This window comes from Loa loa (assembly GCF_000183805.2).
Source record: "Loa loa unplaced genomic scaffold supercont3.1, whole genome shotgun sequence".
NCBI classification, from domain to species: Eukaryota; Metazoa; Nematoda; class Chromadorea; order Rhabditida; family Onchocercidae; genus Loa; species Loa loa.
In genome coordinates, this window is record NW_018108181.1 from 500,325 (window position 1) to 522,879 (window position 22,555).

Genomic DNA, 22,555 nt, shown 5'->3' on the forward strand with positions numbered 1-22,555 from the left:
CTCTCTCTCTCTCTCTCCTCTCTCTCTCTCTCTCTCTCTCTCTCTCTCTCTCTCTCTCTCTCTATCACGGTTTATTTGAAAAAATTCTTAGTGGTCAGAAAAGGTTGAGCCTCCCTGCCATTCTCCAGTTTCTGAGAACACATCTTCATCTTTTCTTTACGTTTCCATCATTTTGTGTTTTTCAAATGGAAAGCATTAAGTATAAATTGGAACCAGCAGGGAGTGTATAATAAAGAAGAGAAAATGCCTTGTGCAAAAAGTATAGCCCACCGTAAGATAAACATATTGTTGAAATTTTTTTTTCAATTAAAAAACATATAGATGTTGTTTGTTGAGAACATTCGGATATTTGGTGACATATGCCATTTTAGTATGGAATATTCACTTAATGAAGGTCTATTGGTCTGCAGATCGCATTACTGAAATTTAATTAAAATAATTTTGGCTTGAAGCGAAAAAGGGAAATATGCTTGCTATGAGTTTCACACTTATATGTCAATATGACAAGTATACGTTGGCTAATGATAAAACTAATGATAACAAAAATAAGATAAACAAGGAAGGATAAGAAAGGATAAGATGACTTGCTAAGCTATGTCAAGTTTCATTTAAATGACAAATAAGCAAAAATAAATATTAAATCTGTTCAATTTCTGGAGAAAGAATAGCAATCATTTTTGTCGATTTTGTTCTCTTTGATATGTAACATTTGTTATCTTTCGTCACATATTAATGCCACCTTTAATTCTTTCAATTTAACATCATTTGATTGCAAAATTGTGGCCTGTTTTATGGATAAAATAAAGCGGAAAAATTCCAACTTTTTCCTTCGCAACTAAGCTCATTTAACTGTGTTAGTGTTAGTGACCAGTGGTCAGAGTGGTCATCGTTGAAGGGAAATAGAAATGTTTCATTTGTGTTACTTCTTGGGATGCAAAATGGACGACAAATGGTCTGTTAATCGCATTCACGTATATTATACATTTGTTCATTGACCCATCTAATTCGAATAGGATCGACCGCATTAGGCGGTATCGACAACATATCCTTGCAACTATGTTCATTTATCCACTTTCTAAACCAGTCCTGCTAGATGTGAATTGGAATTTTCCATTCATCAATCATTAACTGGGCTTCATGCGAAGTGAAGAAGCAAACAATATCGATCGTTAATTTTGTTAAATTTGATTTTGTTGCAATACGTGTGCTTTTCAGTTAATTAGATACAATTAATTATGATTTAATCATTCAAGATTGGTCTAAATTTATAGCTATTATTTGCAAAAAGATATCTTTGTAGGCAAATAATTGCGCTTCTTGAATACTAATTATTTTATTGACATCAATAAACATTAATTACATAGTGAAGTAATGCCAGACAACTTCCCTATAGGAATTGAAAATTTATTCTTTGCGGAAGACGGAGATAGAAGTTAATATGGAAGTAAGGAAAATTTTAGATTTTACCAAGTGGCTCAATAAGAAAACGTGTTGTATCAACAAGGTTTTTCAACTGCTTCTTCTTCCCTCATTTTTGTCTGTTTAAAATTGGAAGCACTGATAGTGATAGAACTTCAACCATTTTCTTCATCTCTTCATTTATTTATTTTTATTTTTTGTCACGATATGTCTTCTATTTGATACCAGTGCTAGTTGGGCACTCACTAGACAGGTTACTCTTTAGATAGAATATATTTATTTCAAATTCCTGTTTGCTGCTTGGCTATTAAACACAACCAAAATCACAAGGCTCTGAGCCATTTGTATCATTACTGAAAACGATTTTTTTTTTGCGATTTCCTTGAATTTTGTACAACTTTATGGGACTTTTTCGCTTATAAAGCTCAAATTATTTGTTGTTGGTGTAGCCTGTTAGAAGGGAGGTTGAATGAAAAGAGGGAAGTGATCTATTTATCCCTCTCATTAAATTTATTTACCATCAAATTGACTTCCAAATGATAGCTTCTTCAGTCAGGAGAAACATTTATTGATAATTGATAATCATGAAAGGAAGGCTAAGGGTAGTAATTCTTTTAAAGATTCAGAGATTCATCACTCGTGGATGAATCAGTTATTAGTTTCAATTATTGCTAACATTTCACTATTGTTGACAACATTTAGTGCTCTTATCAGGTTTTACTATTTATCTGTTTTAAAATCATTTATGATGTGTTTTACCATCATTTGTTGTTTATTTTATATCCTATTTAACAGTTGTTGATTCCACTTTCTTTTACAAATTGTCTCAATAAAATGTGATATATTACTTACCAGTTACTTCCTCTCTAATTGCTCGTACTCTCTCTATTCTAAGAATTATCTCCGAGAGACTTGTAAGGAGAAATAGGGAGTGGGATGTGAAGAATATGAGGAAGTAATTCATCGCAGAAATTATTTTTTAACTAAAGACCATAAACGGAAGGTTTTTCGGTTGTTTCATTGCTATTGAATGGATTGATGATCAACAAAAATGGTTTAAAAAATCAATTAATTTGTAAAATGAAAGTCATTAGGTAATGGGAGAAGTAGAACAAGAAAAAATGTAATAATTTACAAAAATCATTTAGGATTAAAAGTCCAACTTGGACACTCCATTGGGGACAGGAAGTCATTTGTCATTTGCAGATGTACAATCTGCGTAGAAAGCGAACTGAATTATTGCTGGAACTTTTTTCTAAGCAAATAGAGAGTTCTATATTGGAATTTTCATTAGAACTCAAAGAACAAAGATATTAGAAAGAACAGATATTACAGGAGATTTACCCATGCCAACTACTAAAACTTTGAGAAATTACTGAGCTGTCATTATGATTTGGTCTGGTGATTTCATCGTGGTATAAGAGTGGCGATGATCGTTCACTGAAATATGCATCGAATAGATCTAACTATACATATAGGTAATTAATTTAAGAGGAAGGGCTTGAAATAGTTTTGCTTGGTATATTTATTCTTAGATCACAATAACAATGTGCGTCGCGCATTGGAGGTCAATTGTCTGTTGGTAAAACTAGACAAGATGATGTTTTATGATATAATGTATACGTTAATAATCTTAAGCAGTCTGCGATCTGTTGATACTTATCTGCTTTTTGTTCCATTTATATTATGCAATGATTCAGGAAGCAAATAAATTTCAGGAAAATATTTTTTCCTCCATTGAAGTATATTTTTGAATGTTTTCTGAAAAGAATCAAAAATTAATATATGAAAAAGAGCGGAATCGCGGTCGTGTCCTAAACATTGAAAAAGAGCGGAATCGCGGTCGTGTCCTAAACATTGAAAAAGAGCGGAATCGCGGTCGTGTCCTAAACATCGTCTCCTCATAGAAATGTGCATTTATCTTCATTTACTTCATTCCCATGATCAGTGAAGGACGAATGCCACTAATTATATTTTACTTGTTGGATATAAATTGAATAATTATAATTAGCTTTCTGAATTTCCCCATAAACAATTAGTTTTTCACATAATGGAACAATATGAAGCAGAAGTATTTAGCTTCTCTGAATATATCAATTTTTTTCATCCTATCGTTGTTTCCATAAAAGAGTTAAGAGTTAATATTTGTAATGATGTAAGCAACTATCTGAACATTTGTACTCAGTTTTGAGATGGGATTTTGTAGAAGATATTAATCTAAAATTTATCGGAAAATTTTAATAATATGGATGGATACTTTAATTTACCTGGTTACTTTATTTGAAATGGACATCGATTGCTTTTTAGCGCACTTCCTGAAGCTCCAATGTTTCCGTAAAAATGTACCCTCATTTTTCTTACCCATCGCCAAAGCGCGAAATATTTCTTGTGGATAGAGTGGGTAGCCTGTGCATCGGTAAAATGAAAAGTGATGGAACTTCTATGAAATATCTTAGCCAACTTTAATCTTTAAAAATTTTTGTTAAGCATGTTCATTTGCCTTTATCAAATGTGTCGGATTGTCCTCTAATCCCTTCTGAAAATATCATTTTTTCGGACTCCATAGATACGGTAGTTTTAATATATTCAAAAAGCTTAGGACATCACTATGATCCAGTTCCGAGCATATCATGTTTCCATTCCCCAGCTGAACTAATTTGCATAACTTTTCACATCTGACATATCAAATTTCAATCCCTCCTTCTGAGTAATTTTTTGGCTTATTAAAAGTTAATACATGATTGGTTTCCGAAAAAAGGAAATTTATTGTTACATGCTTGGTCGCCATATCTGATTTGTTTTGCACTTTACCACTTTTATCCTTTGATGTATCAACTTTCAAAAAAAAAAAATACACAAAAAGAGTTTTTTTCAGTTTTGAATAGTAATATGGTAGCTTTGATTTCAAAATAAAAATTTCACTTCGAACTTCGTTTTACGTTTTACGTTTTTACTATTTTACTACTTATCTCTACTTACCTGAACTTCGTTTTACTTACTTTTTACTATTTACCCGCAATTCATTTTTTATTCCAAAATTTTTACAAAAATTTTCTGGGCTTTGATAACTAACATAACACCGGATATTATATTAATTGTTATATCATAGAAATCTTAGCTATAGAAGATAAATGCTAATTGAACAGCATTGGTGCTAACTTGCTTCAAGCATATCTTGCTGTTTTAAGATAGTTCAGGAATGCACCAATTTAATTCGCTATGCAACCGCAGCACTTTCCAGCCAATCCTTCATTTATGACTTCTAAAAAAAAATTCGAAAAAGTGACTGAGTTTGATTCTTCAAAAATAATTTCACTCTGAACAGGCGTTTTCTCAGAAATGACCATGAAGCTGATTGTCATCCCACTAAAAATATGAATATTTAATTGTTTCTAAATCTCCAAGGAAGTAGAAAGAGGATAAAAGGAAAATCAAATACTATTGTCAATTGTTCAGACTCCATAGCATTCCATCCTATTTTCTCTTTTTCCTTTACCGATATTTTCAAAATTCTGATATATAATATAACCAATTTGCAAGCAGATTCCGAATAACTTCTTATTTCAAAATGAAAAACTATTATGCCTCATTTGAAAGAGGAAACGAAGTATTTGCAGGTAGATGATAATAATTAAGGATTTTGAAATCCTTTTCGCTGGCAATTCATTCATTAAAAAAAACAAATATTTGCAGGTAGGTGATAAGAGTTTTATAATGTTTTAATCTGAGGACATTAACCAGTTGATCATTTCAGGATTGAAGAATTGGTTAGTACCTTCATCCACATAAAATAGCACAATTATTAACGCTTCACATTTCACTGCCCGAAAAATATGTTCTTCACTTTTTCATGAGCCTTCACTTTATCGATCATCTTCAGATTTGGTGAAAACAATCCACTGAGTGTATCTGAGATATCTTTTTGTCTTTTCACTCATCTCAAATTTCTCATTTCCCATAGCTGGTTGGTATCTTTCATCTCATGCAAATGATCTTGTTTTATATTCCGTGGATTGTTCCAGAATCCTTGAAGCTATGATGCTGACGATAACTTACAAAAGTGCATTTTTATTGTCGCTCTTAATTAATGAAATGATTTTCCCCGGCGAGAAGTGTATTGATGTTTCTGGAAAAATTTTTCCTCATTTTTTGATACTTATATTCCTTTGTTAAACTTCCGCTTTTTTTCCTCAAATTTTACTTTTGTTATTTCTTCATTAACTCAGCAGAAATATATTTCACTATCTGGTTTTCTGTAATCCCTGGGGTAAGTGTAAATTAAGATCATATGAATGGAAACGATTGATTATCTTTAAATTTAATTGTTATTTCAGAAAGTTCACTCTTGAATTTCTTCCGCAATGTTGTTCATATAATTTCTACAAAAACTTGCAGAAAACTCTGTGATGATCTTATTGGCGGCATTTTTCATTACGATCAGTTCAAACATTGTTCGACCAGAGGTTCGTTACATGTGGCCTTTTTTGACGGTATAGGGAGGTCATATTGATGAAGCACTTCAGAAATGAGAGTTTGCCTAGCTTTTCTTGGCTCTCGGATCATTTGGTAGAGTGCATTTCTCATAACATCATTGATTCACATCGGATATGGCTGGATATTGGTTTGCCAAAGGAGGTTTACAACACGAAATAATCCATTTCAACAGGCTTTTTTTTAACTAGCATTTTGGATTCTTCGGGGATTAAGACGCGACAGCGTTTTTTTGTTTTGTTTGAAACGTAAAAAAAATTTTTACCATGTTGATAATCAAATTTTGCAAGAATTTTCGTTTCCAGTTTTTTTTTTTTTGAGTGATAGAGCTCCAAATATTGAAATTATTTATAGAAGTAATACATTTTTGGAAGTATAACTGATAAATTTAATTTCTATTTGATTTATGAAATGTTGCAGAGTCTGGCATGTGAGCAACTCATTGAATGTTATGCAAAATCTCGGGCCAAAACTGACGAATGTCTACCGTATACTGAAAAGAGAGAGTGCCGGAACGATTCTTTGGAGTCGGAACTCAAGGAACTAATTGATGAGGCATGTATATTCTTGGAATCATAAAAAAAAGGGAGATTTTGGATTTTGTGTTAAGTGGTGTATTACGAGAAGTATGAATAATGATTCCAAATTCAAATTCAAACTAAAATAAAGCTTTAAAATCGGTTTGTCAAAAGTTGTTGAAATATAATATGCTAATACATTTCCTCATTTCAAATCCATATTTAAAAAACGGAAATGCAAAGTCTTTTGTAGTAGCGAGAGAAGAAATGGAACTTGGCGTAAAATTGGTTTAACGGCGAACCATTAAAATTTTCATTTTTTTAAAATGGAATATGAACTGCATTTATCCGAATAACTTTTCAACCTTTGAATCGGCAGAATTCTGCCATCAGAACAACAGCTTCTTTGTTTGGTTTAAGCTTATTTTAATCTTTCGCCTGAAATAAGCAGCTTTTTCATAAATATACACTGCTAATAAGCGAATTAATCATAATTGCCAAGACTTTATAGCATGCACTAAAACTTTTTAAAATTAGTTGCAAAACGGATCATTTGTAGCGGATTTCGCTTTACGAAAACTGTTTACGCGAAAAATCACCCACTGCGACAACTATCACAAATGCGAAAAAGGTATTGCTAAATTATTTTTTGATCCATTGTGAATTATTTTGTCGGCTTTCAAGATTGTTTCTATGATATTCAACTATAATTGGTCTGGATTGAAAAGAGTAGGAAAACTGAAACATGTTTTGCCGGCAAAGAGTAAGAGAACTGGAATAACCAAAAGAAGACAGAATCGCTATGACCAGTTTTTTTATTAAGTAAATTCGGGAATAAATATTGCTTCCATGAAATCAGTAGGTTCTATCGTTAGCAAAAATCTCCAGGAAGTGATGCAATCCAAATGAATAAGTTAGAGTAACTGACAATACCAGCCATTGGGAAAAAAAGCCGGCCCTGTTGAGTTCATGAAATTGCTCTCTAACTTTGTGAAGTGATATCTTTAATAGTAATGCGCTCCATTGTGGAATTCATGAGCCTCAATTAAAATAAAGAAAATTGTTCCAAGTAAAAGTGAAAATTTTTTTTAGCAATTAGTACTTCCCACAACTGATTCTCAAAAAGATATCCTATACGAAGCGTCAACGAGTAAGGCATCATAACTTGACAAGTACAGGAGACAGCAAGCTAGCTATAGTGAGAATTCGTCTGTTCTTGCGACAAGTGGTCCAGAATGCTGTAACAGTAAAGAGAGAACAAATTTATGGAAAGGTCAAAACCTACTAAGAAGATAACGTGTCTACTAAGTACAATAGTGCGACAGAAACTGCCTCTTTGAAATGAAGCTTAAAGATGATGCCTAGATCTTTTCTGTGTAATAATTTCAAAACTAACGGATAATTTCTGAAGAATAAACGAATATGTTTGCAGAAAGCCAAATGTGATGCAATACTGCAGAAGAATCCAGACAAAATAAACAAACTTGTGACCAATGAAAAAATAAAAATAAGAGAAAGAGTCGGCGGCCAATTCACAAAGGCAAAAAGGATGATGCACAACAGAAATTGTGTTTTCGTGAAGCACGCAAGTTGAAAAGTTATTGCGGACAGCTGTCCAAATGCTGCACCATCAGTAAACTGTTAGTCATCCAGAATTCATTAACCTTAGCAGGACATGCCATTTTCTTAAGTGGAATTTCTTGAATGTAATTGTCATAGAAACATTCTGAGCAAAGTGTGACATTGGTGTAATTGTTGCAGATGTAAAATAAACACAATAATTGATGAAAAAATTGCTGCAAAAAGAATGGAAATCAGGGAAACCGATGAACAGTGCCATCTGGAACATTATGGTAGTATGAAAACGAAAAATGACAGAAACAATAAACGTGGAGGGCGTCGCCGTGCTGGTAGACAACGCAGAAAATTCAAAAATCCAAATTCTAATATATAAGCTTTGATCAGTTAAAAAATGATAGTGATGCTTCAATATGAATGATAGTACCGTCTTTCAATGATAATTTTTCAATTATTGTCATGGAATTTTCATTTCGAAGTGAGTTTGTTCGGAATATTAGTTACATCGCATGCTTTAAAACTTAGGTCAAGTGAGTGGTTTGTACATGTGCTCCATTCTTGAATACTTTCTTGATCCCATCTCCGTTATCGCTTGAAATTTTTTCGTAAGCATTAAAATTCTCACACATGCCCTTGTATGTAAAAGTCTCAGTACTTATGGAAAGATATTTTCATATTGGTTTCCCGAAATTTTTATTTCTTGAAAAAACGCCAAGCTGCTGCATACTTTTGGTTATTATGACTTTCTATTGTGATATATTTGATGACTAATCGTATTTAAAATGCAGATCTCCATACTATCCATAATTAGCAAGTAAAATATTTCATGATATCCGTCTTTTGAACAAATTAATCCAATAGCTCAACTTTATACAACTTCATCAATTCTGTTCCTTTCTAGACCCAAGTTTGAGATAAGCAAGATCACAGACTCATTTTGAGATTCTTCTCGAGAACTGGGAATTAAAACGCCCAGGAATTTTATAAAAAGACTCATTTGTGTGGATCGGAGTAGTGAACTTCCCATAAAGGTCAGCATTCTACAACTGTCAAGTATCATGCAAAATTGCCAAGGTAAGGAACTCGTGCACTATAAATAGTACTTTGAAAATGCAACAAGTAGCTGTAATCATTTAAATAAGAAATATAGGAAATCCCTGAAATCCAGATAACCAACAGTGCTTTCAAAAATTCAAGCAAGTCAAGAACTGTTTCCAATTCATTGCTTTATCACCTCCAAAATATTCCTTTAAGATTTGACTATTAATTGTTCCCGCAGCGCGACATTTCCTAGTAATGAAAGATTTACCACGAATGACTTTTAGCATTTCTTTCGATCAAGTTCGAATTAGTCAGTAACAAAAGAAATGAAAGCTCCCATCGAAAAATTTGAACCGAAGATTTGCATAAAACGAGAGTAGCGCATCGATACTGGTTTGATGACATCTTCGGTTAGTGCTGTTGGAAGCGTTAGAGTGGGTTGGTATTTATAATCGTTTGAATATTCTGGGTAGACTTCAAACTCCTATTTCTACAGATATCCATGCTTACCGGTAGCGTAGATGATGACGTTCCAGAGCGTGACCTTCACGAACCAGTCATTGACGATTTCTGCTTCATGCAACCTCCATATGGAACAGTGAGTAACTTTTTCATTCTCTTTAGTATTCATTGCGTATTGTAAGAACGACAAGAAATATAATATCGATTGTACTTAAGGGAACTGTTTGATTAATTTTATGTTCAGTTTGTTTCGGTGGTCTCTATACTACAGTACCATTAATTAATGGAGTTGTAGTACCAGCTCACGTTGATGTCCAGCAAAAGGGAGAGAACTCACGTGAGAGTCACGTTAATTGTCTCCATGTATACTCTGATCTTTTTGTATAGTTCACCTATTCACGTGACATCATGTTTCTCATTTGATCGTATGTTTCCTCTAAGGAAGATACGTCAAAATGCGATTCAAAAAGGTTTCTCATCATCTTTATTAGCGCGGAGGACAAGGGGTAGGCCTTCTGCTGCGTAAATTTATGAAAACACATCTGCATTACTAGGCATTATTCATTTAATTTTTAACTGGGACTACCTTAAGAATTGCTTATATTCCGGTGGATTTTTGTGTTTTCAGCCTATTGAATTTGTCGAATCACATTTTGGGAAGCATTCGGGTGCAAAGAATTTCCAGTTTTTGAAAGGAACTACAACACTTGCCTTCATCTATGAGCCAAAAACACCGGCAGATAAGGGAGGGATTATAATTGCTGTAGATTCGCGTGCATCTGCTGGAGAATACATATGTAAGCGAATTTCAGCCAGATTAATTTCATTCATTTCCAGTGAAAATCTAGAGATTTTTTGAACTATAAACATATAAGGGTTTAGTGAAATTTAAGTCAAATTTCCTTTTAGCATCTAAGAGTGTTATGAAAATACTGGATATCGGCGATCGAATGGTAGCAACTATGGCTGGTGGTGCTGCCGACTGTCAGTTTTGGACACGTATCGTTGCTAAATACTGCACGTTAGTTTACTGCACCATTCTGGTTTTTCTTTGTCTTTTTTTTTCACGTTTTTATCTTGACAGTTTTTATCTTTTTAGGCTATATGAGCTTCGGGAAAAGACAGAAATTACTGTGGCTGCTGCAAGCAAATATTTCCAGAATGTTTTGTATTCGTATCGAAACCATGGACTGTCGGTTGTGAGTGGTGTTTTGTTACTAACTACTTTTTTTACGGATTCTACGAGCCCTTTTGTTTTTACGAATCATTTTCTTGAATCTGCAAAATTGATATCTGTCGAGTTGAACTTATTAAAAAGCTTTGGTATGAAAGTAATGTTAGAAAAAGAACAGATGTGTTTTTTTGAATTACGATGTTTTCTTCCTTCCTTTGCAATCTTTATCACGTTATTCTTTATTGAGAGTTGCTAATTATTAAATAGAAAATTGTTGGTAAGGATGACGCCAATAGGAAAAATGTTTATTTAAACTCTGTTCATTTTCAACAGGGATCCATGATTGCCGGCTATGACAAACGTGGACCTGCAATTTTCAAAGTCGACAGTGAAGGACAACGCGTCCAATTAAGACTGTGTAGCATAGGTTCAGGTTCTTTGAGGTGTGTTTTCCATATATTCGAATTATTGAAACTATTCTCATCAATTGCTGAAAGACGAAAAATTTGTCCTCCAAACTTTTAAATTTGAAGAGCAAAAGAATTCATGTACAAATGTGGAAACTGATTTCGATGTTCATTAAAAAATTGGCAGGAATACACGATAATTATGGCAGGATATTCCGCTCATTTCAGTGCTTATGGTATCTTAGATAATTTTTACCAGCCCAAAATGACGGATGACGAAGCATACAAACTGGGTCGGCGAGGAATAATGCATGCTACTTATCGTGATACTGGTTCTGGTGGTGTTTGCAATAGTTAGTTTTTCTTTTTTTTCTTATCAGTTTTCATACTCCAATTTGGGCTATACTGTATGTTTCTGGTTATGCTGTTGGTTCAGTCATTTTGAAACAGTTTATCATTATTTCTTGCAGTGGTGCACATTTCGCCGACTGAGAAAATTCGTTTTCCGCCACTGGACGTATCGCAGCTTTACTACGAATTTGCTACTGAGTTGGGACGGGACATTGTTTACGAGCCCGAAATGGAAACATAATTAGTTTTTAATACTTCATAACCATTGTGTACGGTTGTTGGACTTTTCCTTTTATGTAAATTAAATCTCGGCATAGAGTCCTCGTTTTCTCCTTTTAAGATTGCATTCGGGACTTTCACGCAATTGATGATTTTGGTAATCCAAATTGGTCTCGAAGGAAATTGATTCACTTTCTTGGGATTTTTGGTATTGCTACGATGCTAATATCTTGGATTTTTTAGCACTGCTACGATCTGATGTCTTAGCAGTGAAGATGTCTTTGATATATGTTCGATAACAAAAACAGCATCAGAATTTAATCAAAATTTACTGACTGGGAAAAATTTGATTTTGACCTTTGATTTATCAGTGTAATTTAATTTACAATAAGACTGCTCGAGTCTCAGAAACTGTTCAAAATAAAAGATACAAACATTCCTGTATCATCATTTTTATATTTCAAAGTGGGTGTTATAAAAAACTCTACTTTTAAGACGATTTGGAGGAGTGTATCATTTTGGCGGACTACAAAAGCAATTGCTAATTCGTGGGATTGGGGTTTGGAAAATTCAATGAAATCTTGACGGGTTTTCGAAAAGTTTAAAACCATAAGTACTCGTTTCGGAAGAATTTAAGAGGTTCTACAGCTGCAACTGACTGAATATAACTTTCCGAATCTTTTGTATCATTTCCTAACTTTAGCACCTAAATTGGGAGTGATATGTCAACACTAAGTGGAATGTAAACGTTAAAAGCACACAGCATATAAGTGGCGTACAAGCATATGACAGATACAAAGATATCTTTAGAGCGCTCGCTGAAGAACTTGAGATCAATTTTTGGGGATGAACTTTATTCATTACGCCATTCGAGGTGGATTTTGCTAGATATTTCATTCCTTGTAAGTTGTCAGTTTATCATAAGTTCCTCCTGATTTTCTGCTTTCTATTGATACTACTATGAGCAGAAGATGGCGGTTAGCGTAAAAATCATCCTGGATAATTAGAAACAGCACGAAGCATGTCATTCTCAACACATGTCTGAAATAACTCTGAAGTTTTGAAATCCCAATGAGGATAACAGGTTGGAACAAATTGTTTCGACGCATTTATTCATAAATTAGTGTTATCAACAAATTCAAGTCAAGCATAAGGTCACATTTAGCGAACAGAATCCTGTTAAACAAAAAATGTCCTAAACATCAAACTCGTCCCGTCATTTTGCGAACAAAGTGGGTTATGAACGGTGAATATAACCAGCACCAGGAAAGTCGGTATTAGAATAGACTGCAGTAAAAGTCTTGGATACTCAATAATTAAGGTTGTAAAATGACTGGCTCATTGGCAGTTTTGTCCAAGAAAGATAGAAATCACTCGAAACAGAACCCACGACTCAAAGTCATATGAAAGAGGCATTGTTGGTCCGAAAGAATTAAACTCATGAAATCACGACGGATTAGTCAGAGTAGTCATTAAGCGGAAAAAGCGAAACAAAAAACAATCTAATGTACATATGCCAAGAAAGTTTATTAATATTAGTTCAGATTTTGTCTACCAGAAACAGAGATAATGGGTAAAGAATGAGTAGGTTGTTTGGATTTCAACATCTTATGTTATTAAGCATTCAAAATGCTGGGAAAACTAGTCATGGCATCATAATTTCCTCCCTTTTTACATTTAATTCCCTTATTCTTTCTTTTCCGTAATAGATCGATGTCCACAGTACCACATTCTAATTCTTGAAGTGGTTTCACTAGCTAATTTAGCCCTGATGAAATAGAGCTTCCATAAATAGCTCTCATCCTATTTTCCGTCGTTTTGATTCACCATTATTACATGCTTCTTCCCTTTTCAGCTGTAATTCCAGTGGGCTATTAATATTAAAATCATTATTAGAACCTAGCTGCTTTGCTTCTCCGGTCATTTCAGTAACTCCTCCAGAACAATCCGTACAGTTTATCGTTTCACCTCCTTCACGAGATATTTCTGCTTCATTAAGTTCACAGTGAACGTCGCTTTTGATATTTTTTGCTTCTTGCATTTTTTGAAATCTTCTCATAATCTTTTGATACTTCTTGGTCAATTTCATTTTTTGCTCATCTTCCAGACTGAAAATCATTTTCTTAACCAACCTTTGCAATGGTTCTAATTTCTCATCTTTTTTCATTATTTTCCTTAATTTCTTCGCAAATTTTCGTTGCCCCTGCTCATCAAACAACAAAATTCGAGATTCGACAAGATTTTTTAATTTTTCGATGAAGTATTCGATATAAACATCGAAGAAAGTTATTTCCTCATTCGTTCCAAGTTTTTGACTGTTCGTATTGCTCACTTCTAGACCATTAATATATGGTTTGCAGTATTTTTGTTCATGTTTATGAGCCCCGTTCGATGTTGCTAAACAAAGCAATGAATTAATGTCATCGGTGTTCACAGCAGTACCACTACTGCTAATCGGAACATTCGCACACTTCTTTTCCAGGGTTTGCGAAACAAGTTCTCTTACATACTTCATATTGTAGTGCCACTTCCGTAGGCTTCCATCCAAATGTGTAAGGTACTCGATGAGAACGGAAATCCAATCTGAAAATTACATTGAAAATTTCACTCCAGTTGAAACGCTTAGGTGGTAGCAGGTGCTCAATTTTACGACCACTAACAAGTTATACTTCATTTAACCCCGACGTAATACAGTTTCTGAATTACTATCGAAAATCTTGCTTCAAGCAATCGGCTTCCAAAGGAAGACCAGTAACTACCCAACAATTTCTTCCAAATTTTGTAGAAAAACTTTCGCAGAATAATTTCCTTTAAAAGTGCTTACCGACACAAGTGATATTTGCGAGATTCACTGCCCTTGTGGCATTTCTAAAATTGACAATATGAATGCAGAACATTCTTTTCAGAAATTCACCTTCAATCAAACCATTCGTACAGTAGCCGATTAAATTTTCCTCCTCAATTCTGGAATGTGACTTCCTTAGTTCATAAATATGATAATAGTAATAGCATACAAAGGCCTCCATTTACTCTCCATCTTTGCAAACATAGTACTCAGGCTGAGATTCTGTATAACCATAAAATTCGAATATCTATTAGCATTCCTTGGCTAAAACCATTCTAAATATAGAAAAATAATATAAAGAATGACATATAGTGTTTACATAAACCCTAAAATGTACACATCAAGTAAAAATCACAGAGAGCATTACAGTCAGTGTTCACAACCAATGACTGCTACTGACACAACATTAGAGTACTAAGAATAACTGAGACCCGTACCTCTTCTGTAACTGTTCAATATTAAGATGACTAGGGAACATTGGTTTTTGTTCCAAAAACAATTTTAGAGCACGCCTATATTCGCCAACGCTTATTAGAGGAAGTTTTGGCATACAAACATCCGTAGCCTTTTCTGTATTTCCGCCAAATCTTTCGCACGCTGCACGTAATCTTTCGACCTCTTTCAACCTTTAATAAGAATGAAATTCATTCTTTGAAAACTTAGAATTCCGAATAACAACCTATACCATTTCGTAGTAACAAACAAAAGAACAGGATACATCAAAGCTTAATGAAATGCTTGGAGCGCAGTCGCGCCGTCATAATTTAGGCATCTCTTCGATCGTGTTCATATTGATGCAAATGACGACTACTAAAATCATGCGCCCAGCAAAAGTGAAAGTTAAAGTTGAAATTAAGCACTCAGGCAACAAATATTTGCAAAAAGGACAATTCAAAAAAAAAAAATGACAAATTCACTTTAAATAAGAAAATTTCTTCAGGAAAAGTAGTATTATAAATGCTTATTCAAAAAAAAACTAGTACCAAAATTTCTTGATTATAGGAACAGGACGTAACATCTTCCAAGTGAGTGAGAGCCAGGGCAAATACGACATAGCCTTTTCCTGATCCTGCAGCAATGCAAAATCAGCCACATTCCATGTTTCTTTTTCTGGCAACATTTCTTCTAATTCGTAAGGACAATTTTTAGGAAGCAACCATTTGCTCACAAAACCTTCAAAAAATTAAATAATGTGGCGAAAGTGATAATAATTAAAGGAAAAAAATAATATATGACTACATATACTACCAGCCAATTCAATATTTGATTGGAAACTTGGATGAGAAACAGTCGGATTCGAAATTCATAAATATAAGCATTTCCTAATAACCAATCTAAGAAAAAGGAATTACGGTGCAGACGCTATTTAAGCACAGCTCTGATAAGTAAGTCTTAATAGTCAAGAAATACAAACAATCACAACATTTCTCTTATTGTAAAACTTATGCAAAAATATCGAAACCTAATACCATAAAGAACTTGTCGCGTGCTATCAGGCAATTCAATGTCACAGTCATCAAAATCACACGATTTTTCTGTTCTCCTTCTCAACAAATTAATTCGATAATCTACTTCGGCCTTGGATCGTTGTAAGCGAATACTTATAGCCCGAGATGAGTAACCTTCAGCATACAATTTCTCAAACTGTTTCTCTAGTTCATCGTTCCATTCCGGCCTTTACATAAAAGAAAACAAATGTTACTTTGAAAAAAGCGATATTTACAAAAATAACAATCACCTGATAGGATTTTTATTTCTATGGAACGTATTCTAATTGAAAGAAATTTTTGGTAATTTGATCCAAAATCACACCGCCGCTTTAACTTTTCGTCATAAAAACCTTTTTCTCTACCCTTTGTGTTGATGCTTATCTTGAAAAACACTAACATATGTCCCAACAAGAGCTAAAGAAGCTCAGTAAACAAAAATACAATGAGTACCTGCTTCTTTCACCTGGATGGTACATAATTAACATTCTGCTGATGACCTGCCGCCCTGTTCGATCATTGAATCCTTCACCTGAGAAAGCAATAGCGATTAAAAATGATATTTATTAAATCTAAACAATGAGCACAATATCAAATGAGTATCGAGTTCATAAAATATTGTGACTGAAACAGAAATAAAATGATAATATAAAGGACTTTTATCACTGTGTGAAAAATCACTTACACATTGCTGGTACAAAATTTGTTTTATTCTGAAACACTAGCAAATTGATCCGTTCATCTCCACTCATCTCTCTACTACATCCACCTGCAAACTCATAAGCTCGATTGCAATCGACGTCATTTGTTGTTGCATATTTCTCCCAATTCTAGAAACAATTTAATCATTTCTCGAAAATTCTCGAAAATACCCCAAATCCACTTTTCCAAACAAAGTTTCTCAAACACAGATACAAGATCGCTAATATACCAGAGCGGCAATTATAAGCAGACATGAACAGAAAACATATCATTCCAAACTTGGTTCTTCAGGAAATGTGATAAAGTATCAGAGAAATAACAGGTCAAACCCTTTTAAGTCGCTTGTTTTCGTCACTTGAGAACTGCCCAGTTTTCAATTCGACTCCTTAAAAGAATGCTCAAGATCACCGGGTGGAAGAGATGTTGTGAAACATGTATTCGGGATGTGAATTGTGTGCTATACGATATCAACATCGCCATTTCTCAGTTTGCAAGCAAGCCAATGTTGACATAAAAATCAATGATTTGGTCAATTTTTTACTCAAACATTTCCTGTTCTTTATGCCATAAAACAAAAATGAAAGAAGGGAGGGAATGAAAACGAACCACATTGCCTGATCCGTTGTAGATGAATCGGTTTCAGTGCATACCGTCTCAAATGGTAGAAAGGAATGCCATCTTTGGTCAGTACACCTGTCGCTGGTAACAATACTTTTGCTCGGCGGGAATGATACTCGTCATCGGAACCCATCCTTGCATCTCCCAGACGCCCCTTGAAATCTTCAGTATGTAGATTCTCTTGCTTTCGTACCACTTGCGACATACTACTTATCTTAGTGTTTGTCTCAAGAGGGAACGGCGAAGAACAAGAGTAATCTAGCAGATATTTGAGAAAAAGCGAAATTAGAAGGAGTCCCTGACTTCTCTCCCATTCAGTAGCGAACCGTCCCATCATCGTTACATAAATTAAATCTACGTAATGCAACGGACACATTATGAAATGCGACGTTGTACGCGGGGTTTAGGCTGGCGAAGGGATGAACAGCGTGAGGACTTTTTGAGTTTTTAGTCATTTTCCTATTTTATGCTTTCTCTCCATATTCGTCGGGGTTTTTCTAACGGCCCCACTTTTGGAAATGCCATTTCATGTTGGAAGAGATTGTTTATGCTGTATCGGTATCCCGGGTGCCGGGGAAGATAATTGCACAGGATTAGCTACTGTTTCCATTTTAACGTGATTTTAAACTACATCCCTATGATTGTGTGCCACCCGACAGCAGTGCTCGTTCTTCTTTCAGTAGCCTTTTATCTCCCAGTTATTGTTTTTGGTGAGTACTCATACGAGATCTTGCTATACCATAGAACCTCTTTTCTCCTTTTATTCGTGCGATATTCCTTTTGCTTTCATTGTTCATTCCATTTTTGAGTCGAAAATACTTTTAAAACTAGTTTGATTTCAGTCAGACTATAAAATGGGATATCCAGCTTATGTGCCAAGAGGGGGCGCTAGTACCAGTAAGTTTTTGCGCATTTAATGAGCCACTCACTCGAGCAGTGGTGGACCTGTAATTTGATCTCTCTATTTTTAAGTTACTGCATATTTTGTATTGATCATCATCTCAGTATTTTTCAGATGGAGTTGGTTTTCGAGGTTCGCCGAGAGGCGGTGGTGGCGGCTTTAGAGGGTCATCAAGAGGTGGTGGATTTCGTGGGTCACCCCGAGGAGGAGGTTAAATTTCCTCTTTTTTTTTGCAACTAAAATACTTATTGTTTGGACATACATTAGAACATAAAGGTAATTACAGTGGTGTGATGTGTGGTGAAATTTTAAAATTCCAGGTCGAGGTGGTTTCGGTGATAAAAACGGCGTTGGGATGGGAAGTTTTGGTGACAGGAGAAGTGGTGGCGGTGGTGGAAGAGGATTCCGTGGTGGGAGTGGAAGTGACGGCCGCGGAGGGTTTGTTTGCTTTCTTTACAGTTTTTCGCTGGCTGTGGTCATGATGGCCGATCATAAGCTATCTGTAAGGAGTTAGATGTAATTTTTTTGCTTTCTTTCTGATCAGTTTTTAAGCTCTGATCATGTTAATAGCAGCATGAAAACTTACTTTAAATGTAATAGATGCCATGCTTTATCATTCCTTTGTTTGCAGTGGTAGAGGACGATCACCGCGTGGTCGTGGAAGCCCTCGAGGAGGAGGAGGACGAGGTGGAGGAATGCGAGGTGGTAGAAAGGTCATCATCGAGCCACACCGACATGAAGGTTAGTATCATCTGCACTTAATTTTGCTTTTTCAGTCTCTAGAATGCAACACAAATACCAATACTTTATGGCTAATACTTTATTAGCTGAAGTATTCTTATTTCTCGAAAATCGTATGTTGCATATGTATTACTGACTTACAATGCCCTTTAGTGTTTTTTTCTCAATTCTTTGTTTTACCCTCATCTGCAAAGCTACTGCTTCCGTTACAGAGATGTGAACTGGGTTAGAGATGTAAACTGGATTATTTGAAAGTATTTTTGAATTCGTTCCATTCAGTTTCCATACCTTTTTTAAACGCAGGTGTTTTTATCGTGAAAGGCAAAGAGGATGCATTGGGTACTCGGAATCTAGTTATTGGCGAATCAGTGTATGGTGAAAAAAGAGTATCTGTTGAAAACGACGATAAGGAGAAGGTTGAATATCGAATTTGGAACCCTTTCCGGTCAAAACTGGCAGCTTCAATACTTGGTGGTTTAGATGATATACATATCAAACCGGGATCGAAACTTCTGTATTTGGGTGCTGCATCTGGCACCACTGTATCCCACTGCTCTGATATCGTTGGTCCGGTAAGTTACTGAGTACAATGCTTTTTTTGGTTTGAATTACTGTTATTAAAAGAACTCAACTTCAAGATTCATCAAAATACTATTTGAGGATGGTTTGGTTTACGCAGTGGAATTTTCTCATAGATCTGGTCGGGATCTGCTGAATATAGCAAAAAAGAGGCCAAATATCATTCCCATTGTAGACGATGCTCGTCATCCTCAAAAATACAGGATGCTTGTTGGTATGTAGTTATATTTATTTGACTTTTATTAATTTTTGTGCGTTTTATTTTCTTTAATTTTGTTGGGATGTTGGTTTTGGTGATTTTAATGGTTTTAATTTTAATGATTTTAATTATAGGAGTGGTGGATACAATATTTTCCGATGTAGCGCAGCCAGATCAGGCTAGAATTGTTGCTATAAATGCTCATCATTTCTTGAAAAATGGTGGTCATGCTGTAATCTCGATTAAGGTTTGTTTTTCCCGTCGCTTTTTTTTGCATTTATTCATTCGTTCTTTGTGATCTACTTGTATAAATTTTCCCTTGCGCAAGACCGCAATTTTTTTTTTCCATTTTAAGATTCGATGGCATAATTAATCATGCAAAACGCCAGAAAACCTGCATATGCCTCAAAGAGCAATTGTTTTCTGAAGCAATTAGAACACACACAATATTTGCATCTACCTTGCATTTATTTCTCGTCCTTAACTCTTTCGATCACTTATAAATATTGAAAAATTATGGAAGTCTGAACGGAATCTAAAGTCACCAACTCACTTTGTCAAGGTTGTGATCCTTGCTGTGTCTATAATAATTCAGTTCAAAGTTTCATACAACTGAACTGACTTTCCATGGTACTAGAATCGCTGGATGTTGAATGGTTTGGGAAATGAAAATTAGCTTTATTCATAACTATGAAAAAAGCCAAAAACATGCAGTTCTTCCGGAAAACCACCACTCACCACTTCCGGAAAACCACCACTCAGGAAAAACTAACTACTTTTGTTTCTTAAAAAGAATGGCTTAGTAAAATGTAGAATGGTAGAGCTGAAAGAATAATTAAACAAACATTCGAGAAACCATTATTTTCTGTAACTTTTCATTATTTTTAATAAATCTGAATTCTTTTATTGAGAAGGTGAGTTGGTCATTCCGTATCAATTTTATGTGCATTACATGTGCTTTCAGCTCTTATCAGCTAGAAATAGATGTCTAATAATTTTTCAGGCGAATTGCATTGACTCGACAGCAGCACCAGAAGCAGTGTTTGCTGGTGAAGTAAATAAACTAAAAGAAGAGAAGTTTAAGCCACGTGAGCAAGTAACGCTAGAACCATATGAAAGAGATCATGCAGTCGTAGTTGCCGAATACCGTCCATTGAAGAAAAAGCAAAGCTAACATGAAATTTATGTATTGCCTTCTGTTGCACATAAAAGTTTTTCTCAGTTTCGTGTCTGATTTATGTGATCTGATTAGAAATGAAAGTTTTTCAAATGAATAAGAATTTCATGTAAAACAACTACTTTTTTCCTTCTCTCCCTTACTTTGTTGTTGAATTCACCGAAATAGCAATAATTGTTTTAAATGGATGAGACTATCTTTTTGGTGTCCAGATTAATTTTAAATCTCGGTATCTCAGGGTAAGTTTAGAAGATTTATCCCACGAATTTTTACGTATGAAAAGATAATCAGTGTTTTCACTTATTGGATAATTTGATAAAGTTTTTTTTTCTTTAAATCTATCTAAGAACACAGTATATAGAGTTTCCTTTTCACCTTTCGCCAGACTATTACAGGAACTAGGAATACGTTTTCATTGTTGGTAGACGAAGTTTTGCAAACAATTGCAAAATTTCATGTAGTCCGTGAATGGTTATATTGAGTTATTTAAATCAATAATTACATTTGAGGGCTTATTTTGCACTGCTAACCTAGACTTATAATGTTAGTGTTAGAAAAACAGTCAATTATCGATGGTAGTATGCAAATCAATTGTGCCAAATAGTTGTGAGTGGGTACTATCCAGCACCGTCTCCAAAAAGCTGGCATTTCATAGTGATTATTAAAACATCTAACAGCGGGGAGTTGTTTCATTCTTCTTCCCATTTCAAGCATGTACAAGTGAAATTATTCTCGTCATTAAAGCTTTTAAAGTTTCAATTTAGATTTTTTTAATGTTTTGTTTTTTGAAGTGGATTTCTGAAAAAAAGGCAGGAAGGAAAGAAACATCAACAATATTTTAGAGAAGCTGAAATCATGAAAATGCCGAAATCATGAAAATTGATTCACTGAGCCCTTTAAATTTAAATAGAAGATTTTGTTTAAAGACATTGGAGATTTTGTTTTATTTTTTAGGAAGACCTTGTTGACAAGATACCTAAACCTGAGATACCCCAAGTCTTTTCATTGCTTAACTCACATGTTCAGTGGTGGTCAATAGTCGTGATGATGTAAGTATATTTCCAATGTATTCCAGATTATGCTTTCCATCTTTATTAAACCAGTTTTCGTTATGCTAAGGAAGTTAGGTTTACTTGTGCTTTCGTAAGTGCAGGTAATATATAAAGACTAGGTTGGCAGAATCCAATCTTTATGCTAAAAAGTTATCCAAAAGTCATCTTCTGTAAAGTAAGGAAGCGAATAATTCTAAATTTTTAAGATAGAGATGGGTGCTGTAAATGTTGAAATTTTTTTATTGCTGCAGGGAAACATTTTATAATAATCAATCGGATAAAAAGAATAAGAAATTCGGACATTTTATTTCAGTTTTATGGTAAATGTATCAGGTAGTGGGTTTTTTTGGTAAATTAGAAGAATGTTCTATTTAAGTTTTATCAAATAAAGTGGTACTAGGATAGCAGACTATCTAAGCTAAAAAAAAGAGCTAAGGATAGCAGACCTAGATAAGAATTTGTTGTGGGTCCAGAAATCATAGAAATATCTTTTTTTAAGACTGATTTTTAAGATTCAAAAGGACATAATGATTAGAATCGATATCTTTTAGAGTAATGATGGAATATATATATATATATATATATATATATATA

The 22,555-nt window shown here is 34.4% G+C and overlaps 4 protein-coding genes across 4 annotated transcripts; 3 read left to right on the top strand and 1 right to left on the bottom strand.

Annotated features, from left to right (window-relative positions):
• The first annotated feature begins 5,300 nt into the window (after positions 1-5,300).
• Positions 5,301-8,719, top strand: LOAG_04837 (hypothetical protein). The gene is made up of 6 exons (XM_020446690.1): positions 5,301-5,479; positions 5,815-5,882; positions 6,331-6,465; positions 6,988-7,059; positions 7,861-8,068; positions 8,190-8,719. Exons 1-5 carry the CDS (start codon positions 5,455-5,457, stop codon positions 8,020-8,022), a joined length of 462 nt encoding a protein of 153 aa, XP_020303000.1. The 5' UTR covers positions 5,301-5,454; the 3' UTR covers positions 8,023-8,068; positions 8,190-8,719.
• Positions 8,720-9,446: 727 nt separating this feature from the next.
• LOAG_04838 (proteasome A-type and B-type family protein) lies at positions 9,447-12,091 on the top strand. Its single transcript, XM_003140375.2, has 7 exons — positions 9,447-9,645; positions 10,138-10,306; positions 10,419-10,530; positions 10,609-10,708; positions 11,017-11,126; positions 11,319-11,443; positions 11,561-12,091. The coding sequence occupies exons 1-7, from the start codon at positions 9,550-9,552 to the stop codon at positions 11,680-11,682; spliced, it is 834 nt and encodes a 277-aa protein (XP_003140423.1). The 5' UTR covers positions 9,447-9,549; the 3' UTR covers positions 11,683-12,091.
• Positions 12,092-12,762: 671 nt separating this feature from the next.
• Positions 12,763-17,602, bottom strand: LOAG_04839 (hypothetical protein). The gene is made up of 9 exons (XM_003140376.2): positions 17,301-17,602; positions 17,024-17,079; positions 16,678-16,822; positions 16,446-16,524; positions 15,975-16,180; positions 15,489-15,678; positions 14,943-15,131; positions 14,485-14,624; positions 12,763-14,243 (listed from the first exon to the last, which is right to left on the bottom strand). Exons 1-9 carry the CDS (start codon positions 17,515-17,517, stop codon positions 13,459-13,461), a joined length of 2,007 nt encoding a protein of 668 aa, XP_003140424.1. The 5' UTR covers positions 17,518-17,602; the 3' UTR covers positions 12,763-13,458.
• Positions 17,603-18,166: 564 nt separating this feature from the next.
• On the top strand, positions 18,167-20,906 carry LOAG_04840 (fibrillarin; the record flags this gene model as incomplete). Its single annotated transcript, XM_003140377.1, has 8 exons — positions 18,167-18,209; positions 18,328-18,423; positions 18,534-18,651; positions 18,845-18,954; positions 19,258-19,526; positions 19,615-19,747; positions 19,867-19,979; positions 20,736-20,906. The coding sequence occupies 8 exons, from the start codon at positions 18,167-18,169 to the stop codon at positions 20,904-20,906; spliced, it is 1,053 nt and encodes a 350-aa protein (XP_003140425.1).
• Positions 20,907-22,555: the final 1,649 nt, after the last annotated feature.

Coding starts and splice junctions, on each gene's coding strand:
- LOAG_04839 (XM_003140376.2), bottom strand. CDS start 17,517: ATGTCGCAAGTGGTACGAAAGCAAGAGAATCTACATACTGAAGATTTC. Junction 16,525..16,677: donor AAATTTTGTACCAGCAATGT/GTAAGTGATTTT, acceptor TTGCTTTCTCAG/GTGAAGGATTCAATGATCGA. Junction 15,679..15,974: donor CACGCGACAAGTTCTTTATG/GTATTAGGTTTC, acceptor AATTTTTTGAAG/GTTTTGTGAGCAAATGGTTG.
- LOAG_04837 (XM_020446690.1), top strand. CDS start 5,455: ATGATGCTGACGATAACTTACAAAA. Junction 5,480..5,814: donor GCTGACGATAACTTACAAAA/GTGCATTTTTAT, acceptor AAAAACTTGCAG/AAAACTCTGTGATGATCTTA. Junction 5,883..6,330: donor CAAACATTGTTCGACCAGAG/GTTCGTTACATG, acceptor GAAATGTTGCAG/AGTCTGGCATGTGAGCAACT.
- LOAG_04838 (XM_003140375.2), top strand. CDS start 9,550: ATGCTTACCGGTAGCGTAGATGATGACGTTCCAGAGCGTGACCTTCAC. Junction 9,646..10,137: donor TGCAACCTCCATATGGAACA/GTGAGTAACTTT, acceptor TTGTGTTTTCAG/CCTATTGAATTTGTCGAATC. Junction 10,307..10,418: donor ATCTGCTGGAGAATACATAT/GTAAGCGAATTT, acceptor ATTTCCTTTTAG/CATCTAAGAGTGTTATGAAA.